We start from the raw sequence: 19,785 nt of genomic DNA on the forward strand, positions 1-19,785 counted from the left end.
GGGGCAGTGATGCCAGCTGTGGGGCCTTGTGTGAAAGGGATACACACCAGCACAGAAGAGCAGAGACAGTGGGCAGAGAGATGGTTGTTAGATGTCTTGGAAATAAGGTGGAAAAGGAAGGGTGAGAGAGGAATAAGGTGATTTGGAACGGGGTTCAGAAGCGAGGAAGCCTTTGCCAAAGGACAGCATGGTCTTAGAGCCCGCAGGATACAAAACCAGAAGGTCTCAAAATATACCTGTAAATGAGGAATCATCACTGAGTCAGAATATTTCTACTGAGGTCCCACAGTAACCTCAGTTCTTGGCCCTAAATCAAGCTTAATTTATCAATGACCTAGAAGAAAATAGACAATCATTATACTAAGGTTTGACACTGCAGTGGGGTATGAGATCTCACCCAAGACACCGAGACGGCCTGAAAGTGTGACAGTAAGATAATATATATTTCCACACATCTCGGTGTACAATCTAAGGACAAAAATGTAACTCCTTGGGGCAGAGGTATTTGCAATCTGAATGAGAAAGCTGCACAGCCCTGAGTATGGGGGCAAATACACTGTAAAGGATGGTAGCAAGTAAAGGAGAGGAAAGCAATAGTCCTTCTTGCCTGCCCAGCAAATGAGTATTCCTAAAATAGATAGGAAGAATAATTAACTCCAAGAACAATCAGTGAGGAATGCTGTGGCTCGTCTCCCACTGCTAAGTCTGAAATAGAGTCTGGATATTTTTCCTGAAAAAAATGCACTAGCTTGTGTATTAGAAAGAACTACTGGAAAGGAAGCAGAGACTAACTTATGAAAGAACTATGTTTTTCCCAGCAAACCTAAAACTTACACAGCCTTAGAATGAATCAAGGCTACAGAGATCTGAGGTAGGCAGCACCCAGTGCCAAATGCCCTGGTTCAACTGGTGGAAGAGTGAAGGATTATTTCAGTACAGGGCTCTGTTTAAGGTACTTTCAAAAATCATTTCTGCATACTTTTCACACTAGCTTACTCAACAATCATTCAAATGGAGGTCCAGATAATTGCAAGAACTGTGCTGTGTCTCAGTGGAAACATTAAGAAAGAGATTAATGTTAAAAAAGCATCTCTAAATGTATGCTTTATACTTGCAAATGTATTCATATAATATTAACATAAGACTAAACTCTGGATGCATTTCGACAGGCACAGAGGTTTTTTCATTTGGGTATCCATCGGCTGTCTTTTCTGAAATAGCTGACAGAGTTACGAGGTAGAGTGGAAAGGCGCCAGAAGAAATTACTTGTTACACTTTTTTTTTTACAGAAAAAAAGCCAAGTACTGGGGTGATAGGTATGGCACATACGTAATTTCTGCCTTGAATAACATCTAGCACAAGGGTCTGTTCCCTCACCGCACTGCTTCAGATGAAGTTAGTGGAACAACTGTCTTGAGCAAACAGACAAACATTGACATTCTGTGATAAAAAGGAAAACATACACCAAAACTGTAGATTCAAATGACAATCAAGGACGTGACAAGTCAACAAAGAGACATGAATTATGTATCATACCTCCATCATTGTCCAGATTATCTCCACACACCATTTCCATGACAACATTACATCCTGAGCCACTCCAGCCCACTTGACAAACACAGTGCCACCCATTCTGATCAAGAGTGCACCTCCCGTTTCCGTAACAGAGACCTGGGCAGCCATCTAGAAAAGAAAATGTAAAAAAGAAGACTTCATGGAGAAGTTTCCTTCTCTTCTTTTACAGTTGCAATTATTCTTTAACGATCTTTCATTTCAAATGATCACAGGTCCCTTGCAAGCCATTTATATTTTTGGCCAAATATGGAAAAATCCCCACCCTGGTCCCTGCCTTTACTTGCCCAAAAGGCATTTCTCAGAGAGGAATGAGGGTTTTTCAGTGTGTAACATTTTGTGTGCAGGAAAAAAGTAAGTAAACTTATAAGAAGGTATTTAACACTCTGCCATGTCCACCTTTTTCTCTAGTTACTGAAAAATAAGTTGTAGATCACAAAGGAAGGTATATAGAGAACCAACGTTTATACCAAAGACATACATAGAAAATATTGTTTAAATGACAAACTGGCATTTGTGGCCATAATCCTACACATTGCAGGGAGTGGAGGTGACCTTTTTATTCTGTTCATAAATACCCAGCTGACTGAGAAAATGCCAATTTGATTTATGCTACAATTCAGCTCTTTCCACAGAAGGCAAATGAGGGAGCATTTCCTTGCAATGTCCAGTTCCACTTCCTTCCCATTACAGCTGATTCAAATACGACAAACACTTGCCCTTTAGTGCCTCTGAGTCTAGATCAAAACTGGAATCAAAACAGCATCCTCTGGATTATATATCTGTAAACTCTGAATCAATAGTAATTTGGACATTCTCAGCTAGATCTCTCGCCTGTAGTGAGTGAGAGAGGAATTGTCTCTTGGATGTGTACACTCATGTCCATCTGCTTGCATTGTTCAGTGCCAGCTCAGACATTTGTCAAATCCTCACCATGTCACGCATGGAGCCAAAGGACAATGGCTAAAGCTCAGCAATAAGCTTAACAGCACAAGCGGCATCCCTTCTAAGAGGGCTCCTTTCTTTTTGCCAGCACGGACATACAGGAACTAAAAGCCCTGCTGTACTTGACAAGGAACATCAACACTTAGGTCTTATTAGAGAGAATTTTTTTTTTTTTTTTGAGAAAGAAAGAAGAGGCCTCAGTCTCCATAAGTGTTTGGCAGCCCCAACACGTTCCAAAAGGACTTTGGAGGGGCCGACCAGAGAGTCAGAGGATTTGTACTACTGGTCCGTCAGGCTGTGACTCGGAGCCCAGTACGCAGCACATTTCCTGGCAACCTCACACCAGACACATCGTCTCTCTCCTTCTCGCCCTCGGCACAGTTTATCAATCACGTCTGCAATCGGGGGGATTGCAGAGTCTGACTCTCTTGCTCGGAAGAGCTGGAGATGGGTCGCACCGTTTTCTCATGTTGGAATTCTGGCAGTTGCTGCTCTAAAATAGCATGAGGTTGGCAACCACCAGACATACTATAAAAGCCAATTTGCCTCTTTCGGGGAGTTGGGGGAAAGGGCAGGAGGTGAGAGCTGTCCTGGGTAACGGGGATCTTTTTTCCACTTCAATTCACTGTCCTGCTGAATTAACTCATTTCTTGTACATGATTGTATTTTGCTGCTGTGTGCTACTATCCTCTAAGACGATAAATGTAATCAAATGAATGCCTACATGATTTTATTATTATCTAATTCTGAAGAAATAAGATAATAAACACAAAATAAACACCCAGGTCTCTCTGGAATATTGGTTAGGTTGATATTTCAGCTAGCAGCATTTTTGCAAGGAGCAATGTGCAATCACTGCTCCGCACAGCCTGGCTAGGACTGAGGGACTGCTGTCAAACTCGGGGAAGGTACTTGCGCTGACATGAATAAGCAGGACCCGCGGCAAGGCACGGAAATCAAATGAACAGCACCAGACACAAAACAACATAAAATTTAACTCTTGTATCAAATGATTTGAAGAGAACTACAGCACACCTAGCATAGGCAGCTTTTTAAAAAGCGTACTTCTCTGTCCAAAGAAACTTACTTCAAACACAAATGACAAAAAAAAAAAAAAAAAGAAAAAGAAAATTTTTGTTCTCATGGAAGGCAGGATCAACACGAGGGTTTTTGAGCCAGACCTCAGCTCTGTCATTACTTTGGAATGGTAAGCGAGAGCAAAAACCTGATTTGCCTAACATCGCACGTCAGATGGCCACATAAAACATGCTTACATCACTACAACTCTGCAAATGAGTTGAGCACGTTACTTGCTAAAAACTGCATTTTCTTCTGTAAATCTCTCTCTGTCTCTGTGTGTGTATCTCTCTCTGTATCTCCATAAACAAATGTTTTCTCTGTTCTGGCAATGCATCAGTACAGAAGCTCAGACAAAACAGGTAACACAAAAACACTCCATTCCCAATAATTTTGCATCTTTTCATTATTCTTTCGCAATGCCGATATAAAAAACTTACCTCGAACAGCATCTAAGTAGTGAGCTTAAAAAAGAAAAGAACAAAACTGAGATGGATTGAACTTCTGTACCCAAATGAAAACACAGCACCATTTCCTTATGGCTTGCCACCTCTTGGTTAGATATAAAGTGTCTCCCTCTCGCTGCAGTCAGACCTATTCCTGCTACTGTGGTCCCAACACACTGCGCGTGTGATTGCTCTGCATTTGCTAACAAGCACGCAGAGGACACCTTGGGCCATACCTGGCAGAGCCTACAATGTGCAGAGCAGCTCTATTTATCTTTTAAATTATTTTGGGTTTTTTTCTAGATTTGCTTTACACACTCTTTAGAAAATTAGGCTGTTCTTCCTTCACAAACCTAATTCTTGACTTAGTAAATCTGACTTAGTAAATTCTAGAGCCAGTAAATGAACGATCTTAAAATGATCAAGATAAAGACAAAACATTCTACTTCTTTCCATGAAGCAAGCATGAGAGCTTATGCTGCTTACCTCTGAAAATCAGATATCCTGCTATTATAAACAATCAAAATGTTCACAAATAATCTTACTCTGGGACATTTTAGGGAGAAACACTATCAGACTTTGCAAAACCCTGTTGTATTTAATTAAAAATATAACTATTACATTTGTATAGCAGAGTAATGACTTCTAAAAAGATCTGAAAGCTTTAACTTACTAGGAATATTGTTAGAAGCCAGCTATAGAAAAAACACCTCTAGTAATAAGTAAAATATGTAAATCCTCAGACATGAAGGCAAGAGATTTAATGCAAGAATTACTTAAGCTGAATAATAGCTTCATCCCCTCACACCTTCTATTTCTTAAACATTTTTTTTCCTGCTGACTCAAAGTTCACACATGAACACAATCCAAAGATGTGCTAGGACCGAGATATCCTGCTTTCACATGTTTTTTAAAAAATTAATTCATCGATGTTATTTCCTCTAAACAGAAAGCTGCATTCAGTTGCTCTTCCATGGGACAAGCACGGTGCACCATTGGTGCAGAGGCACCTTTTTACACCTGGCCTGGTTCTGGGTCTCTGTTTTTCCAAAACGACTGGAATCAGACTGATGGCTATGGCAGATGGTCGTGTAACAGGTTAACATTGTGTGTGTTTTGTTTCTTGAGGTACAAAACCCCCTTACCAATGGTGCAGTGGTCCCCTTCCCATCCAGGGCTGCACTCACACTTCCCGTCCTTGCACTGGCCGTGTTCAGCACAGTGAGAGTGGCAGGTACGTTCTTCACAGGTCGGTCCCACCCAGCCCTCTTCACACTGGCATATCCCTCTTGAACAGACACCGTGGCTGCCACAGTCCAGCGTGCACAGCTCTGCAGAGGATTACAAAAATACATAACGTGAAACAGCAATTTCCTACTGCAAACAGACCTTGCACCGATACCAAATTCAATCACTTATCACTCGTCATTTGGATCAAATATGGGATTTCATCACCCAGCACAGACCTTACGCAATCTGGCCGCCTCCTTCTTTCGCAGTTACTTGCAAGATCATTTATTTGGTTGGGGTGAGGACTGCAAAAAACGATGGCTTTGCATATGGTAGAGCAATGGGTCTAAACCAGACCAAGAATGACACAAATAAGCCCGTACCTTTTGACTGATTCCAGCTGAGGCTTTTAATAACAGCATGCCGTGTCTGTTCCCAAGTCCCACTGCCTCAGTTCTGAAATCTATTATACATTCAACTATTGCAAGTCAGCTGCATTAAAGGGTAAAGTGGCACATTAAATACATACAAAACAAAAGTCTTTGTCTGTTCAGACACTTGTAGAGATGGTAAAACATCTTTCACTTCCAGCAAGAAGAGCCACCAGAAAGGTAACAGTGAAAAAGAAGAGCAGCAAGCACCCCACTCTGATGGCAGTACACAGTATTTACAGGCCATGCAGATCTGCCTAGTTCTAAAACGGCTTTCAAGGATTAAAACTTTTTTCTCCTTCCTGACTCTTGTGAGTCAACTGCTAAGAAACTAGAAAAGCTGTTTCAGAACAGGAGTACCTCCTTCATTGCACTCAGAACAAGTTCTCCACCTGAGCATTGCAGAACACCACTAATTGTGAAGTGGAATGAAAGTCCTGGATTGTTTCAATACATCACAATATGCCAATTGCAATTCTACTTCCACTCAGACTAAAGTTGTTCTGCGAAAAGAATGGCTTCATTATAAAAAGGTTCTATGTAGTTTGAATTTATTTAGAATAATTAGTGTCAAGAGGCAGAATTTGCTTGTTATTCTGCAATTAACCTGCCACAGAAATGTTTCCTCCTTCTTCCTCTCGGAAAGCAGCTGATAGCACTACGAGTGTAAGCCAAATAATCATGTCTGCTCTGATTTCAAATGTCAGTGTTACATATTTAGTTGTGGCAAGATTTTTCCCTTGACAGATTTTAAACAATGATCATTTGTATCTTGGAACTATTGTATATAAACATTCTTAAAAGCATTTGTAGTGACAAATGTCACCACTGTATATACCAAGAAAAGTTTTTAAAGTTTAAATTGAAATTTTATCAATTCCAATCTTTTTAACACAAAGAAAAAAGCAGCACAGAAACGGAACCGCACAGTGACATCGCAGACATGCCGGGTTCTGTCTCAAGTTAGAGTCTAGCCCTTATTGTTGTTAAGAGCCGAGGTGATGGCACAGAGTGTAGCCGACAGAATTGGTAAGTGACAAACTGGAAGAGCATGGTGAAACTCATCACCTTCAGAAGCAGAAGGCATGGTAAAGAACCTAAGACAAAATTCAGTAAAAGCATCTGTGAAGTACTGTCCCGAGGAAGGCAAAATCAGCTACATAAAAAAATAACTAATTTTACTATTCCAGACAGGGTCCTGTGTTACACTGGACTACAAGATAAACATAATTATCTGATGATATTCCTGTAAAAGAGTGTGTAAGACAAGGAAAGAGACTGCTCTGCTACATTCACATGAAAACCTGTGTCAAGCCTGGGGCATTATCCCTTAGAAAGACTTGATTGCTGCCTGCTGATCATGTATTAATCTAATGCTTCATGCCTTGGACTGCCTGCCTGCAGGTACTGGGGAGGATTTCTTTCCCCTTACTGCATAATTTGGCTTGTCTTTTTTGTTTTGTTACTTGTTTGTTCCTTGGAAACCTGGGAGACCGCTCAGAGGGAATACGGGGGGGGGGGGTGGGGGTGGGGGGTGGGGGGGTGGGGGTGGCGGCTTCTGTTATTTCATCCGTACTGAAGTGGCCCAAACACTTGCTCCTACGATCAGGAAGTAAACTGATCCCACCACAGCCAGGATCACAAAGGAATCCCCCCCAGGCCAGACTGGCAGAGGACCACTGATACTATTTTAACTTATCTTTATAGCTTGGGGCATGGACTAACTCCTGAGAATTAAATCTAACAAATTACCTGCTACTTCAAGGCCCTAGGCTGCTAGAGGGATGCCTTTGATCTCTCCTGATCTCCTTCTAGTTCATTATAATTATTGCTTTTGGTATTTTACTGTAAGTGGCAAAGATTGTTAAGAGGATTTTAAGAAATATTCTGTAGTTTACACTATGCTGGGGTAAGTGGAGTAGACGGCTTTTTTGACCCTTCTGGATGGAATGTCTACTCCATAGTTCTTTGCTGTTGTGGGACTCGCTTAGTTCAACTGATGCCAAAACTTCAGGGAATATCGTAGGCATCAGTATACAGAAGTGGCAACGTAGGCTGGAACGGCTGAAGCAGGGAAACAAAGCGATACACAGAGCTTCCGATCCTGTCAGCAGCTCTAGCAGCTCCCACCACTGCTCCGTCTGTAAATAAATCAAAGAACCAGCTGTGGAAAACCTGGAACACGTTCCCACACATGGCGTGCACGCCTGCCTCACCTCTGCCTGCCTACCCAGCCACGTCTAATCACGACAAATTCATCTTCCAAACAAACAAAGGAAAGAACAGCACGGAGCCGAAGGCAAGGCAGGCACATCCCTACCATAGGGACATAGATCTTGCACATTTGTATTTTACAACCCCCAAACCGGATCTTAAATGTTTGAAAGTCTTCCATTGTTTTCCTCACGTTTCACACAAGGAATAAAATGTTTAAACGTTATTTAAGCTCCTAAATTCAATCAGAATAATGAAGTGGAGATACAAGATTTCCTCTCTCATAAAAAAATATCCTAGGCCAGTCCGTATATAGTCTTCACTCTTAAGGCTCTTTTTTTTAAATTCTATTTTCCCATGTAAGATCATACATAGCCAAACAAATTTTCCTTTAATTTTCACCTATTGGAACCCAATGGGTTTCTCTATCCCAATCACACCATCCTGGAAAGACAACACAGTGGCACAAGTTCTGGAAATGTTAGGTTCATTGTCCTGCACCGAGTTATTCAGTTTTCACACCTCACTTCTGCCAGCAAGTCAGGCCACAGTAATCAGGTACCAGTAACTGAGTAAAAAGTGTTATAAAAAAGTTTCTCAAACCCGTTCCGGCAAAGGAATGCCAGAATGATCTTACCTCGCTCTTGCCTTTCCTTCTAGTAATGCATTTTTCCCCCAAAATATTTAATTTAAAACTTCTTTGATGCAAATCAAAACCAATTCCGAAAGCACCAGATGTAACGAAATCTGGTTTCTTAGTCTGGACCAGACACTCTCCTCAGTTACTCTAGTTGTCCTGCTGCTCAGCCCACTCATACTTTATGGTCACTAAGGCCAATCTTGAGACTTACATTTGTTTTGGTGATTTAATACGAGGCTTCAGAAATGCTGTTTACTGTGATGATGTATTGCTCTTGCAAATCCAAGATTCTTCCCGGATTTTTCATGCAAAGCGAGGGAAATCAAGCCTAACATCATCCTATTAATGCCATAGTAGTACCTGCAGGTTTAATCCATGGCTGATTCAAACAACTAAGATTAAAAAAAGCATTATCAGTTCAGGTTATCCTGTTTTTAAAGCAAAACATTTCCTTAACTCCTCCTGTACATAAACAACTACAGAAGTATCAGCATAACGGGGATCCATATTAGCATTTGTGTTTGTATTGAGAGATGGTTTCCACAGCAGACTAGACAAAATGAGATACTTGAGTGAGTGGACAGTGACCAAATGCAATGGGAAATAATACAGTAACATGAAATCGGTAAATAGCTTCCAACAAACTGATGTGGTAAAAATTCAGACAGCACTGAAATGGGACAGCAAGTCAGGCATCATGCAACTGTTCCGCTCAATGGAGCATCTTCCTCCTTCCATAGCAGCTGGTCCTAAAAGACTCAGAAGCCTCCCAAACTGCAGTGAGTGCTCCACACGGGGCCAGCACAGAGGGATGAGGGCTTTGTGCTGTGGGTAGCTGCAGCAGTTGAGATGGCCAAAGATGTCTCCTCTGATGGAAACGGCTATATTGCGCTCCCCCTCCATCCATCTCCTGGTTCTGTAGTCCCTGCCTGGAGCTTATAATCTGAAACTGTGGTGAGCTGATTCCGATCATGAAACCGTCAGATAATTATTCACTTTATTCTCCTGGATTAATTCCTGACAGCTTGCTGAGCCAAATCAGCCCACTGAGGGATCAAAGAAACAACACAGGCAGGGCAAGGGAGGGGATGCAGGTCACAGCCTGGATGGGGACGGTCCTGTTGAGAAGCCACAAGCTGTGCCATTGGCCGACTGCAAAGGACAAGAGCAAGGGGGAGGTGATTTACGTAAGGTAATAAGGGAGGCAGGTGACAAGAGGTACAGTTTGGATTAGTTGCCTCGGGGATATTGCATCACAAGCCTTTAGTTATGCTGTTACGTTAACGGTCAATCATTCTCACAACGTACAGTGCAACACAATTTGTTAAGTCCCTCAGCTGTGTCGGTGTTTGTGCCTGTAGGCTGGCACAAAAGCCATCTCTTCTCTCCCACTCCTTGTGGCCACTGTTCAGTGGGATGCAAGTCTGAGCTCTAGGCAGATCTTGTGGAGTGTGGTGGGCTGAAGGCTGGTCTGTGGCTAACAGACCAGATCCTCAGTAGACACGAATTTTCATGGTTCTCATGAAACCAGCGGAGTCACCCTAATTCATGGCCCTATTTGAGTTTTTTGTGCCTGTACGCTTTCCAATCAAAACAAGGTTCTCTAAGTGTCGGGCTGGAAAGTTAATTTCCTTATTTAAAAAGCAGCTCAGCTCTGCAGGCTCCCTGCAAGCAACGTGCTGGCAAATTGCTGGGAGCTGGCCTTAACCGACCCCTGCAGTTTCTTATAGACTTACTTGAGATACAGTCTTTATCAAATCTAAAATTCACAGTCCTTAGACAAACCAATTAATAAGAGACTTAAAAAATGTTCAGCTCAGTCTAGAATCTTTACTGACGTGTCCTTAATTCTGAATGCTCATTAATTTTCTTAGAAGGTGGCAAATGTGAGCTGTGAAGCACTATTTGTACATATTCTTGAGAAGGAGACAAATATGTTGATCATTCCTGAGCTAATCTAAAAAGCATTAAAAATTCACTCTGCACTCTTCATTTTAATTATCTAAGTCAACAATGAGTTCTTTCAAATGTATTTTATAATACGTTTCTACTTATATGCTATGAAAGGGGAAATTAAAGCTAAATATTTTATAATTTGTAATGATAAGGGAAGATTTTAATGTTAATTCGACATGTTTCAGAAATAACTCTTAGAAAATCATGCTGAGAATACAAAACTATATGTAAACAAAAATGGTCAAATACTTACTATGAAAACACTTCCATTTTACTTCACATTCAGTGGTGAGTCTTGTTCTACAGGCAGTCTAAACGTTAAGTATAATGTTCATAATTTTGCTATCCATTTTTTAATAAGTGGTTTTCCATAAAGATTAGAAATTAATCTATCCTGACTTTCACCCAATAAGCTTAACTGCTGGAGGCAGCAAAAAATCACCTATCTATGCCTAATAAAGAAAGTTTTTTCAATTTAAATATACATTGCATTTAATAAGCTTGAATGATAATTTCAACAATGTTCCTGAGCTTTTTAAATTACCTTCCCGCTGTGTCCTGGAGACAACTCTGTTCTAGCTTTCATTTTCAGCAACTGACTTTATTAATATAATTTTTTACACCACAAAAAAGTTCAAAAATTTAAAGTTTTAGGAATTTCAAAAGCACTTGAGCTAGTTTTTTTTTTTTCAGTACAACCTAATGGAAAGTTGTCCCCACTACAGGAGGTTACCTGAGAGAGCGCACTATAGAGGTTTAATGTAGGTACCAAGTTTTACATATCTGTACTAAAATAGGTGTTATTTCTGTGGTATAGTTTTATATTTTATTTATATTATTTTCCCAATTTAAATAAACTCCTTTGGCAACGTGGATGTAATAACTGCATCTAATCTAGGCTTCTCCAGCAGTGTCACAGCGTGTCAGCTAGGTGTGCAATTCTTTACATTCTAGCCAAGCACAGCTATGCCGATAAACCATCAAGCTAAGGACAGCTTTTCTACGGAGGCAACACAGAAGTATTACACGGGCTATGCCACTACTTGGGGGCACCTGCTCTTCAAGCCCGAGCTGGAAATCAAAGGGACTTGAAGTGTCTGCAAAACATCAGTTTTGAAGCCCTTGGCTGTCGGCTACCAGGTTTTGTGAACGTGTATCCTCTGGCAAACGGCAATCAGGCTCCTGTGTGGAAGGGGGCAGCAAAGGTGCATTCCCCAACAATTACCGTTACACCTTCTCCCCGTCCTCCACACCACCAAGCAACACTTGATGGGAAAATGGCATAGGACTTTACGTGAAATAGATCAGTACGACAGATGATCACGGAATGACTGACAACTGTTTGGGGGAAAAACAAAAAAAGAAAAAAGCAGCCTTGACTGCTCTACTGTCAGACCACTCAAAAAGCCCACAGTTTCTGACACGTATCTATGTGCATAGCCCAGTTTACCTATTTTAACATAGATTTATAGAAAACAGAGGTGCAAAGCATTTCACATGATCATCTATTCTTCCTCGTTCCAAACGAAATCACACCTGGCATCCTTTAAAAGCTCCCAGCCACAGAGAAGCTACAAGAGGACCAGGTAATCCATACCACCACCAGACTATCTTCACAGACAAATACTCTCTCAATCTAAGTTTCTCCTGCTGCAATACTTCTTGTCCTTCTCCCCATGCATCGCACACCTACATCTGACTATGAAATATATTAAAGGTCATCTCACAATACCACAACAATTTGTGAGTTTGGGCAGTTTGCTAAATTTGTGTGAATACATTCAAAGCAACACTTTAATGTTAATTACATGAACGCTGCAGAACTATTGCATTGAATTTGTTCTCACATACACCTCCAAAATAACTTCCACAGTAATTTCCAAAGACTCTGCTCTTGCACAAAGTGGGATTTGGTGGCCCACCCCACAAAAGACACAAAGAGTGAGAGTCATCTCACCCAACCTGATACATTTATGTCTGAAATCATTTTCTATTACAGTCTGTTATCAGACTGGAATGTTCAAATTTATTCAGCTATTGATATTTATCCTTTCTGACACTGTCATGAAGCAACAGACTGTAGCAAGCATATAAATCTATGTTAAGCAGAAGAGGAATGATTTTGGAAAGATTTTCAAGGAGAAAACAGGTCCTACTCCATATCTGCCCTCATTTCTGGCTCTGAACGATGTTAGGAGAGGCTCATAAGATACCACAACTATTTACGGTTTTCCGTGCGTAACACAAACATGGACATTCCTTAAACTCCTTAAATACCATTCTTTTCTTGCATCTTCTTGATGCCTTCTATTACTCAGATCTGTATTAAGTACCCCCTTTCCCTCATTACATGACTGAGACCCTGTTTCCTATTTTCTCTTCAGTATGTCTCTTGGTTTTGCTATGAAACAAATTAGCGATTCCAGTAAATAAGCTTTCAGGTGGTCTCACTGGCAACTGAGAAGTGGCACAGCTGAAATCAGTCAAACTGAATAAAGGCTCGATCCTGGCACTCTTCTTCATGTTATGAACTGCATTATCCAGGAGGTCTTCTACCGGGAGGCAATAAGGTACTTCAGGAGGTGGGGTCTTCCTCAGAAGAGACAAGAATTGCAGAAAAGTACTAGTAAATAGTCAGTGTCTTCAGAACAAAGTGGGGCAGTCTAAACTTCACACAGCCCTGACTGTCATTTGGGATAATTCACACACAACTACCACACAATGATCAACTATTTCTACCAAAGGCAAAACTTCTCGATTCTCCAAACATTGTTTCATTTTAAACCCTTCTACTGTAAGCTTTCTGCAGAAAAACCCTTCTGATGTGTTCCCTCACAGATATCTTAACTACCTTTCTTATCTGCTTACCACAGGCCACAACACATAAAATAAAACCACTGGAACTAAAATGCCATATCCTCACTGTTTGTTACTCAGAATGTTTCACCATCAATCTAGTGACGGTTTTAATTGCTTTCTGGAAATAATCCTACCATCATCTCATTGAACTTATTTCTGATGCATTAAGTACTCTATAAATAGCTCTTCTGACTTCTGGTAGGAAGGTTGCCATTAACACTATCGTGTATCTCAAAATACATGAATGTAATGGCATTTTTTTAAAAAACTGTAATGTAGCTTCTGAGAACGCTACACTTATTTGAAAGCACCTTTTCCAAACTGGGAGCCTCAATTTGCTTGAAAATGTATCTGTGTAGAAAAGTAATCAGTGGGCAGACAGTAAGGTCCAAAGGGCAAATACAGCAGAGGTGGGGGGAAACGACAGAGAAACTTTTCCCCCTTCTTAGATCTTTTATCATACTTCTTTTTCCAGCTTTATTTTTCACCTGATGAAGAATATTTTCTTCCTGATCCAAATCCAATTTGTATATATAAAAAAACCCTTACCCTTTATTGATCTTGCTGTGGTTCAAAATGGTATTTTTACAGTGCAAAAAATTTAATCAATACAGCCTGATGAATCTGGACTGGTAATGGTAAACATACTAACAGATATTTCATTTCAGGCAGCCAAAGCTCTGAAAATTGCTACCACTGAACAGGATTACTCATTTGCCATTGGGTATATCTCTGTTTACCCAGCCATAGTACTGGTGCAAAGCAGAATGCAATTACACTGTTATACTGTGCTTGCCACACAAGGGACTTCAGCTGCAGAACCTGTCTCTTTCTTCGAGATGATACAGGTTGGCAGGTCGGACAAGGCCTTTGTGGGAAATGTTTAAAATACATGAGCAGAAATGTAACCTAATAGCAAGGAAGATTACACTGACACAAGGGTGAGGACAACCATACAGTATTCTGACCAGAACATTTTTTAAATACCTTGTTTCCCGAGTAAATACGGAGTTTTCTTGCCAAATTTGGTCCTGTTTTATAGTTTGTCTCCACTGTTTGATTTCAAGTTGTACATGTTGTAAAGCAGTGAGATTACAGTTGTCACTGGAGATTCATACTCTGACTAACAAGCTCCGAAATCCTACACAATACACTGAGAACCACAAAAGGAAATGCTGTGCAACATCCACCTTGTTCGATATTTTATTTGATCAGGAGACTAGTAAGAAAGCAGTCCACAACAATCTATCCTGAGCAGTAATGAGTGAGATGAAAGCTAGGAAAGCTATGCCTTTGTGTTCACTCACAGAGGGGACAATGCAAACCACAGTTCGTCGGGCTGAAAAGCCAGCTGTGTAGGAAAAATGGGAAACCTGCTGAGTATGTGACAGACCACGAGAACCGGGAAAGGCATGAGGCTCATGATAGCGATAAGAAACACAGAGAAACCACCAAATGGCTTTGCAGGGAAAAAGGAAACAGGCAGAGAGATGGCTCAGTAGGTACATTCAATAAAGCTGTCTCACAGGTACAGCTGAACTAATACAGCACCAAAAGAAAATAAAGATTTTGAGACACCTGCTTTCAGCAAAGGTTCACCAGATTGCCTGAGTGGATCAGGGTACATCTTTACATAAGCTCTACATCTGTCACGATACACATTTAATTAGTAAATTTGATTAGTAATGTTCAGTAAAGAAGTAATGATTTATTTAAGCATTATTTGCAAAGAGTAGGCACCATCTTTAATTCACTGGCTTACAGGACGACCTTTGAACATGGGTCCACTCAAAAATTGCTCCAGTAAGCGCTTACCTCACCCAGGTCACGTGCTCTGTACGTTAGATGTACCTGCTGACTTCAGTAATGAAGAAATATTTTACTTATTGTGTCTCTGAAGGACTCAAAATGCCGAAAAGGTGGGCACTGGTACTACTTCTCAACTTACAGGAACACCTATTCAGATTCACCTGTGTAAAAGCAATGGCAGCCCCAAAATGGCACAGATGCCATCGCTGCCCAAATCAAACACAGAGTTGGCACTTCAGAAAGGGGATAGTGACTTGCAGAACCTACATCAACACACTAGGACTAGATGCTTTTAAAAGGACTTATTCCCATTTTTCCAATTTTTTTTTCAGCCAGACTACACGGACAGACAGAAACACTGGACCAACTAAAAGAAGTCTTAGGAACTCTGTGCCCCCAACCAACAATCTGTATCACAGTAGCGACTAATATGAGAAATTAAAGGCCATTACCAGCTTCTAAGTTACATCTCAGTTTCACAATCAAAAGGAAAATCAGCTGAAGGGGCTGGCCTTGCTTCTTCTTTTTAGCACAAATAAGCAGTTTCTTGGACAAACTCAACAGCCAGGCATCACAAGCTTGCTCAAAAAAGCAAGGAGTGCAGCCTCAATTAGCAGAAGTCACACAGTGCTCAGTCATACAGACTGACTACGAACACTGCTTACACAGACAAGCAGTCAACCTTTCTGTGTTCATTGCTGCATTTGTGAAGATGAGTACAGAGAGAGACGAGCAGCCCCCAGTAAATAAACCATAACTTCCTCTGTGTCAGCAGCACGAACAGAAATAGCAACACGCATCTGGCAGCTGCTGTTCTGTTTTGTTGCTGCTACAGCAAAGATGCAGCTCATGACTTGCATTTTTCCTGCACCAGCACCTTGGGCACACGACCCTGCCTTTTAAGTGAGCAGTGCTATCACTCTCCTCAGTGTCCCTGGTACAACTGCAGTAGTGCTCTGTAGATTTTAAGAAGCGAACGAGGGTCCTTTATTATTTTGCTCGCCCTCTTCCTTCTATGCTGCTTAGATTTTTCCACTCCCTCATCACTTCTCCCTGGTCCCTCCTCGCCCATGCAAATGCTGCTTTGCTGAGGCAGTTCTGTTATCCCCAGGACATGCTGCCCAGTCACATACTGCTCAAATTTACCCTGCTAGTTCTTGCTCCGCAGAGCTGACAGAGGCACCGCCAGGCTGGCCACCCTTCTTCGAGGCATTTATGTAACGAGTGCATGGGTGATCAGAGTAGGAGCTGAAAATACCAATGTGCCACGTGACCAATCAGCTTTCTGCAGTCCATCAGAAAATGATTTTGGACCACAAGGCCATAGATACTATAAAATAATTCGTTTATAAAATAGCCAAGGCTTCTGAAACTGAAGTGTGACATGCCCGAATGTACACTGCAGCTACAATACACAAGGAGTTTTTGCTCTATCACCATTGAAATGTTCTTGCATGTTTACTATACATTTAATTTTATTTAAAAAGTATTACTTGAGCCTAAACATTTAAGCACAAGTCCTTAAGGAAGGCAGAGACCAGGAATTCCTTAGATATCTACATATATTATCCTTGCAACAATCTACACAATCAAAAAGCTTAAAAATGCAATACGTAGGAGAAAAAGTTCCCATGATTTTGACTTTTATCAGTAGCAATGTCCTATTTTCAGCAGTAAGTTAAACTTCACAGACTCTGCTGCATAAGCATATTGAAATGATAGCTATTTTAGTAGAACTCTTACCATGACAATAAAAAAATATTATAAATATCTGCTTTTCAGGGACTGATGCAACATATTTTGCACAATAGGTGTTCTGAAATTCACTGAAGGACAAAACCTCTAGTTGTTCTAGTGCTTTTTTCGTAATCTTGCTCTAGCAATTCCCATTTGTGCTTTTCCAGCTGTGAAGAAGGGAAGCTCCCTCCCAACACAGGAACCCTTCTTTAAATGCTGGTGGTATGAATCTTGTCAGAGTTTCATCACTGGACTTGGCTTAGCAAATTAGAAGTTGGAGATTTTGAATGTCACTACTGTTCTGTGGTCCATCTAGGCTGTTTTTCCCCTCCACTGCAGCATCCACAACACCGGCAGAACATTCCCACAACTTCTCTACTGCAAAGACCTTTTATAAAGAGTTCTTGTGGAGTACGAGCCTTTCATATTCAGAATTTCCATCCTGATATTTTCTTAGACACAGAGTATCCACAAAAGTCCTTTCCACACCATATCCTGTCAGTTGTTTTACTATGGTTCTTAATCACTGCCTTGTAGATTTGACTACCGTGTAGGCAATTAGGTTGAGATGCAAAAAGGGATGCAGGCACTCAACTACAACTTTAAAAGTCTAAATCCAAAATCTAGACCCTTAAACACTCTGCTCAGCTTACCTAATTTGGAGGTGCTTGAACCACTTTGGCACCTGAATTGCTACTAAAATCCCACTTATTTGCCAGGTTTTGCTACTAGATAATTGCCCAGCTGAGGTCACCGCTTTATGTTAAGCTCTCCAGTTTTACAGTCTGCATGACCTTACGTAGGTGTGGCCTAAGGATCCTGATGAGCATTACTCTAAAACCAGATCTACTGGAGCTGGCCTAGCACAAAACACATCGAGATGGACAGGTCCTGGAGACCACGGACTCTCCATAGAGACATGATGCCATGCATATAGGGAGGAAAGCCTCTGCTAGCTACCTCGAAGGTAGGGTGAACTGGACCATATCAGGACCATATTGCTGTCACCAGAACAACTAGGGTATCTTGCTCCTGGATAAGGGAACTGCTTCTAAGATGCATCCGAAATTTGGTCTGTGGATTCTACCCAGTGGAATAAGTAATATCTTTTTGTGGATTAGACCAGGATTTACAAAAGCTGACTTAAGTTAATTATGTTTACATTTGAATGAAGGATATTTCCAATAATTGCTGAATGAGCTACAGACAGCAACAGATTAAGAATCTTAATTTTCAGGAAGAAAAAGGGAAGGAAAGGGCCATTATTTTTGGCATATCTGCAAAATAAGCAGCAATCAGCTGAAAAACATCCCAAGTTTCCTCATTGTGTATCTCATACCCTTGACTTATCCTATTTCTTAAATCAATACATGACTACATCAGGTATTTCTGGTTCCCTCTGGACTGATTTCAACATGCAGGAGAATTAATTTTTATTGGAGTACTTCTTCACTGCCTTAAATTTCTCATGTTTTAAATTCTCCAGCAACACATATTAAGTGTTCCAATCTTTAGCTACTAAGTTTTTAATAGAAATCTTACTCACCAGATATCTTTTTGCAAACTCTTGCAACTCTACAGGAGATACAAATCAAACTAGTCACACATCGGTTTTTTCTTTTCAATGAAATATACAGTAGTAAGAACAGTCTTTCTACAATGTCAGACAACGTACAGCAGAGGAAACTTCAATCATCCCTTTAATTAGCAGAGCAGTAATAGTCAAAGCTCCTCACAAATTACAGAAAGAGGACAGTTAGATGGAATTAAGTAAGTCCATCATTTCTTCAGAACAAAACAATGAAGGACTGTTATAGTGTAATTAAAAAGTTCTTGAGATTTGTCTAAAATCGGGAGCAGAGTAGAAGTGCCAACGTGGAACAGAGCAGTCTATAGAAAATGCATGACAGATTACATCACGTACTGAGGAAATTTCAAGGCTATTTTCACTATTGCGAGTTTTTTGGTAGTGAATATCCTTGTCCTTGGCAAATGAGAATGACTGACACCCATAATTTGCCATTTCCTAAACCTGAAGAGTTTTCTGATTGCGATGAAATGGTTTTACCTAATTATTTTTTCAAGCTGCAGTTTTTGATGTTTAATTTTGAAACCAATTTGAGATGTCTTGAACTATATTAATATACTGTATTATGCCTTCATTTCTTTTTGAAGCACTTTACTTTAAAAAATGCATACTTCTAATGATTTTTAAATTACTCTACTCTGCACATATCAATTTACAACAATTACAACATTTTGCATTTTTCAAAGCACTTCAGTTTTAAAGAGGTTTCATATTTTGCAAGATACTGAAGGAAGAGGCTGCTGATCCATTTTTACCCTTTGTAAAATTACCACCAATCTTGCTAGAGAGAGCTTAACCAAAAATAGATATGCTAAATATATACCATCTCCATATAATCATTTTAGGATGAATGTTTCTGTGACTAAGAACTGCCAGTATTCTTTTCCCAATCATAATTAGGTTGCTTCAGCGGTATAAATGGATTCAGTGGAATTATGACAAATGTCCTGGAGTAAGTAGGATGGAAACTGGCCTACTTTGAATGGAGTCTAGAGAAACAAATACAGGACAGGATGTCAGAAGCATCAGCTCTGTCACAGATTTCTTTACTTTGTGGTCTATAGTATTTTAGGCATAGTGCGGCAATTAATTAGCGACTCGGAGCTGGATTGCCACCTGAAACACACTGGGATTGTACTGGTGGTACCACTGCAGTTACGCTAATTTATGCTAGCTAAGGCTCTGCCCCACTGAACAACTCTGTCATCCATTTTCTCCTGATATTTCACTCCCTTAATCGTAAAGCTCCAAGTTAAAAGTGTCAATCTGAGAACAGAAGAA

General features: G+C 40.5%; 1 protein-coding gene across 2 annotated transcripts in view; it reads right to left on the reverse strand.

The window, feature by feature from the left end:
• The window catches only part of TENM1 (teneurin transmembrane protein 1), a 254,101-nt gene that overhangs the window by 94,638 nt on the left and 139,678 nt on the right, over nucleotides 1–19,785 (reverse strand). The window contains exons 11-13 of one of the 2 annotated variants that reach the window (XM_086470168.1): nucleotides 5,186–5,371; nucleotides 4,035–4,058; nucleotides 1,537–1,683 (exon numbers count right to left, since the gene is read on the reverse strand). In XM_086470168.1, coding sequence (XP_086326294.1) covers nucleotides 1,537–1,683; nucleotides 4,035–4,058; nucleotides 5,186–5,371 — 357 coding nt within the window. The remainder of the gene's footprint in view (nucleotides 1–1,536; nucleotides 1,684–4,034; nucleotides 4,059–5,185; nucleotides 5,372–19,785) is intronic. The other variant, XM_086470169.1, reaches the window with a different exon arrangement.

The sequence above is a fragment of the Leptosomus discolor genome, chromosome 9, assembly GCF_034619465.1.
Source record: "Leptosomus discolor isolate bLepDis1 chromosome 9, bLepDis1.hap2, whole genome shotgun sequence".
Taxonomy (NCBI): Eukaryota; Metazoa; Chordata; class Aves; order Leptosomiformes; family Leptosomidae; genus Leptosomus; species Leptosomus discolor.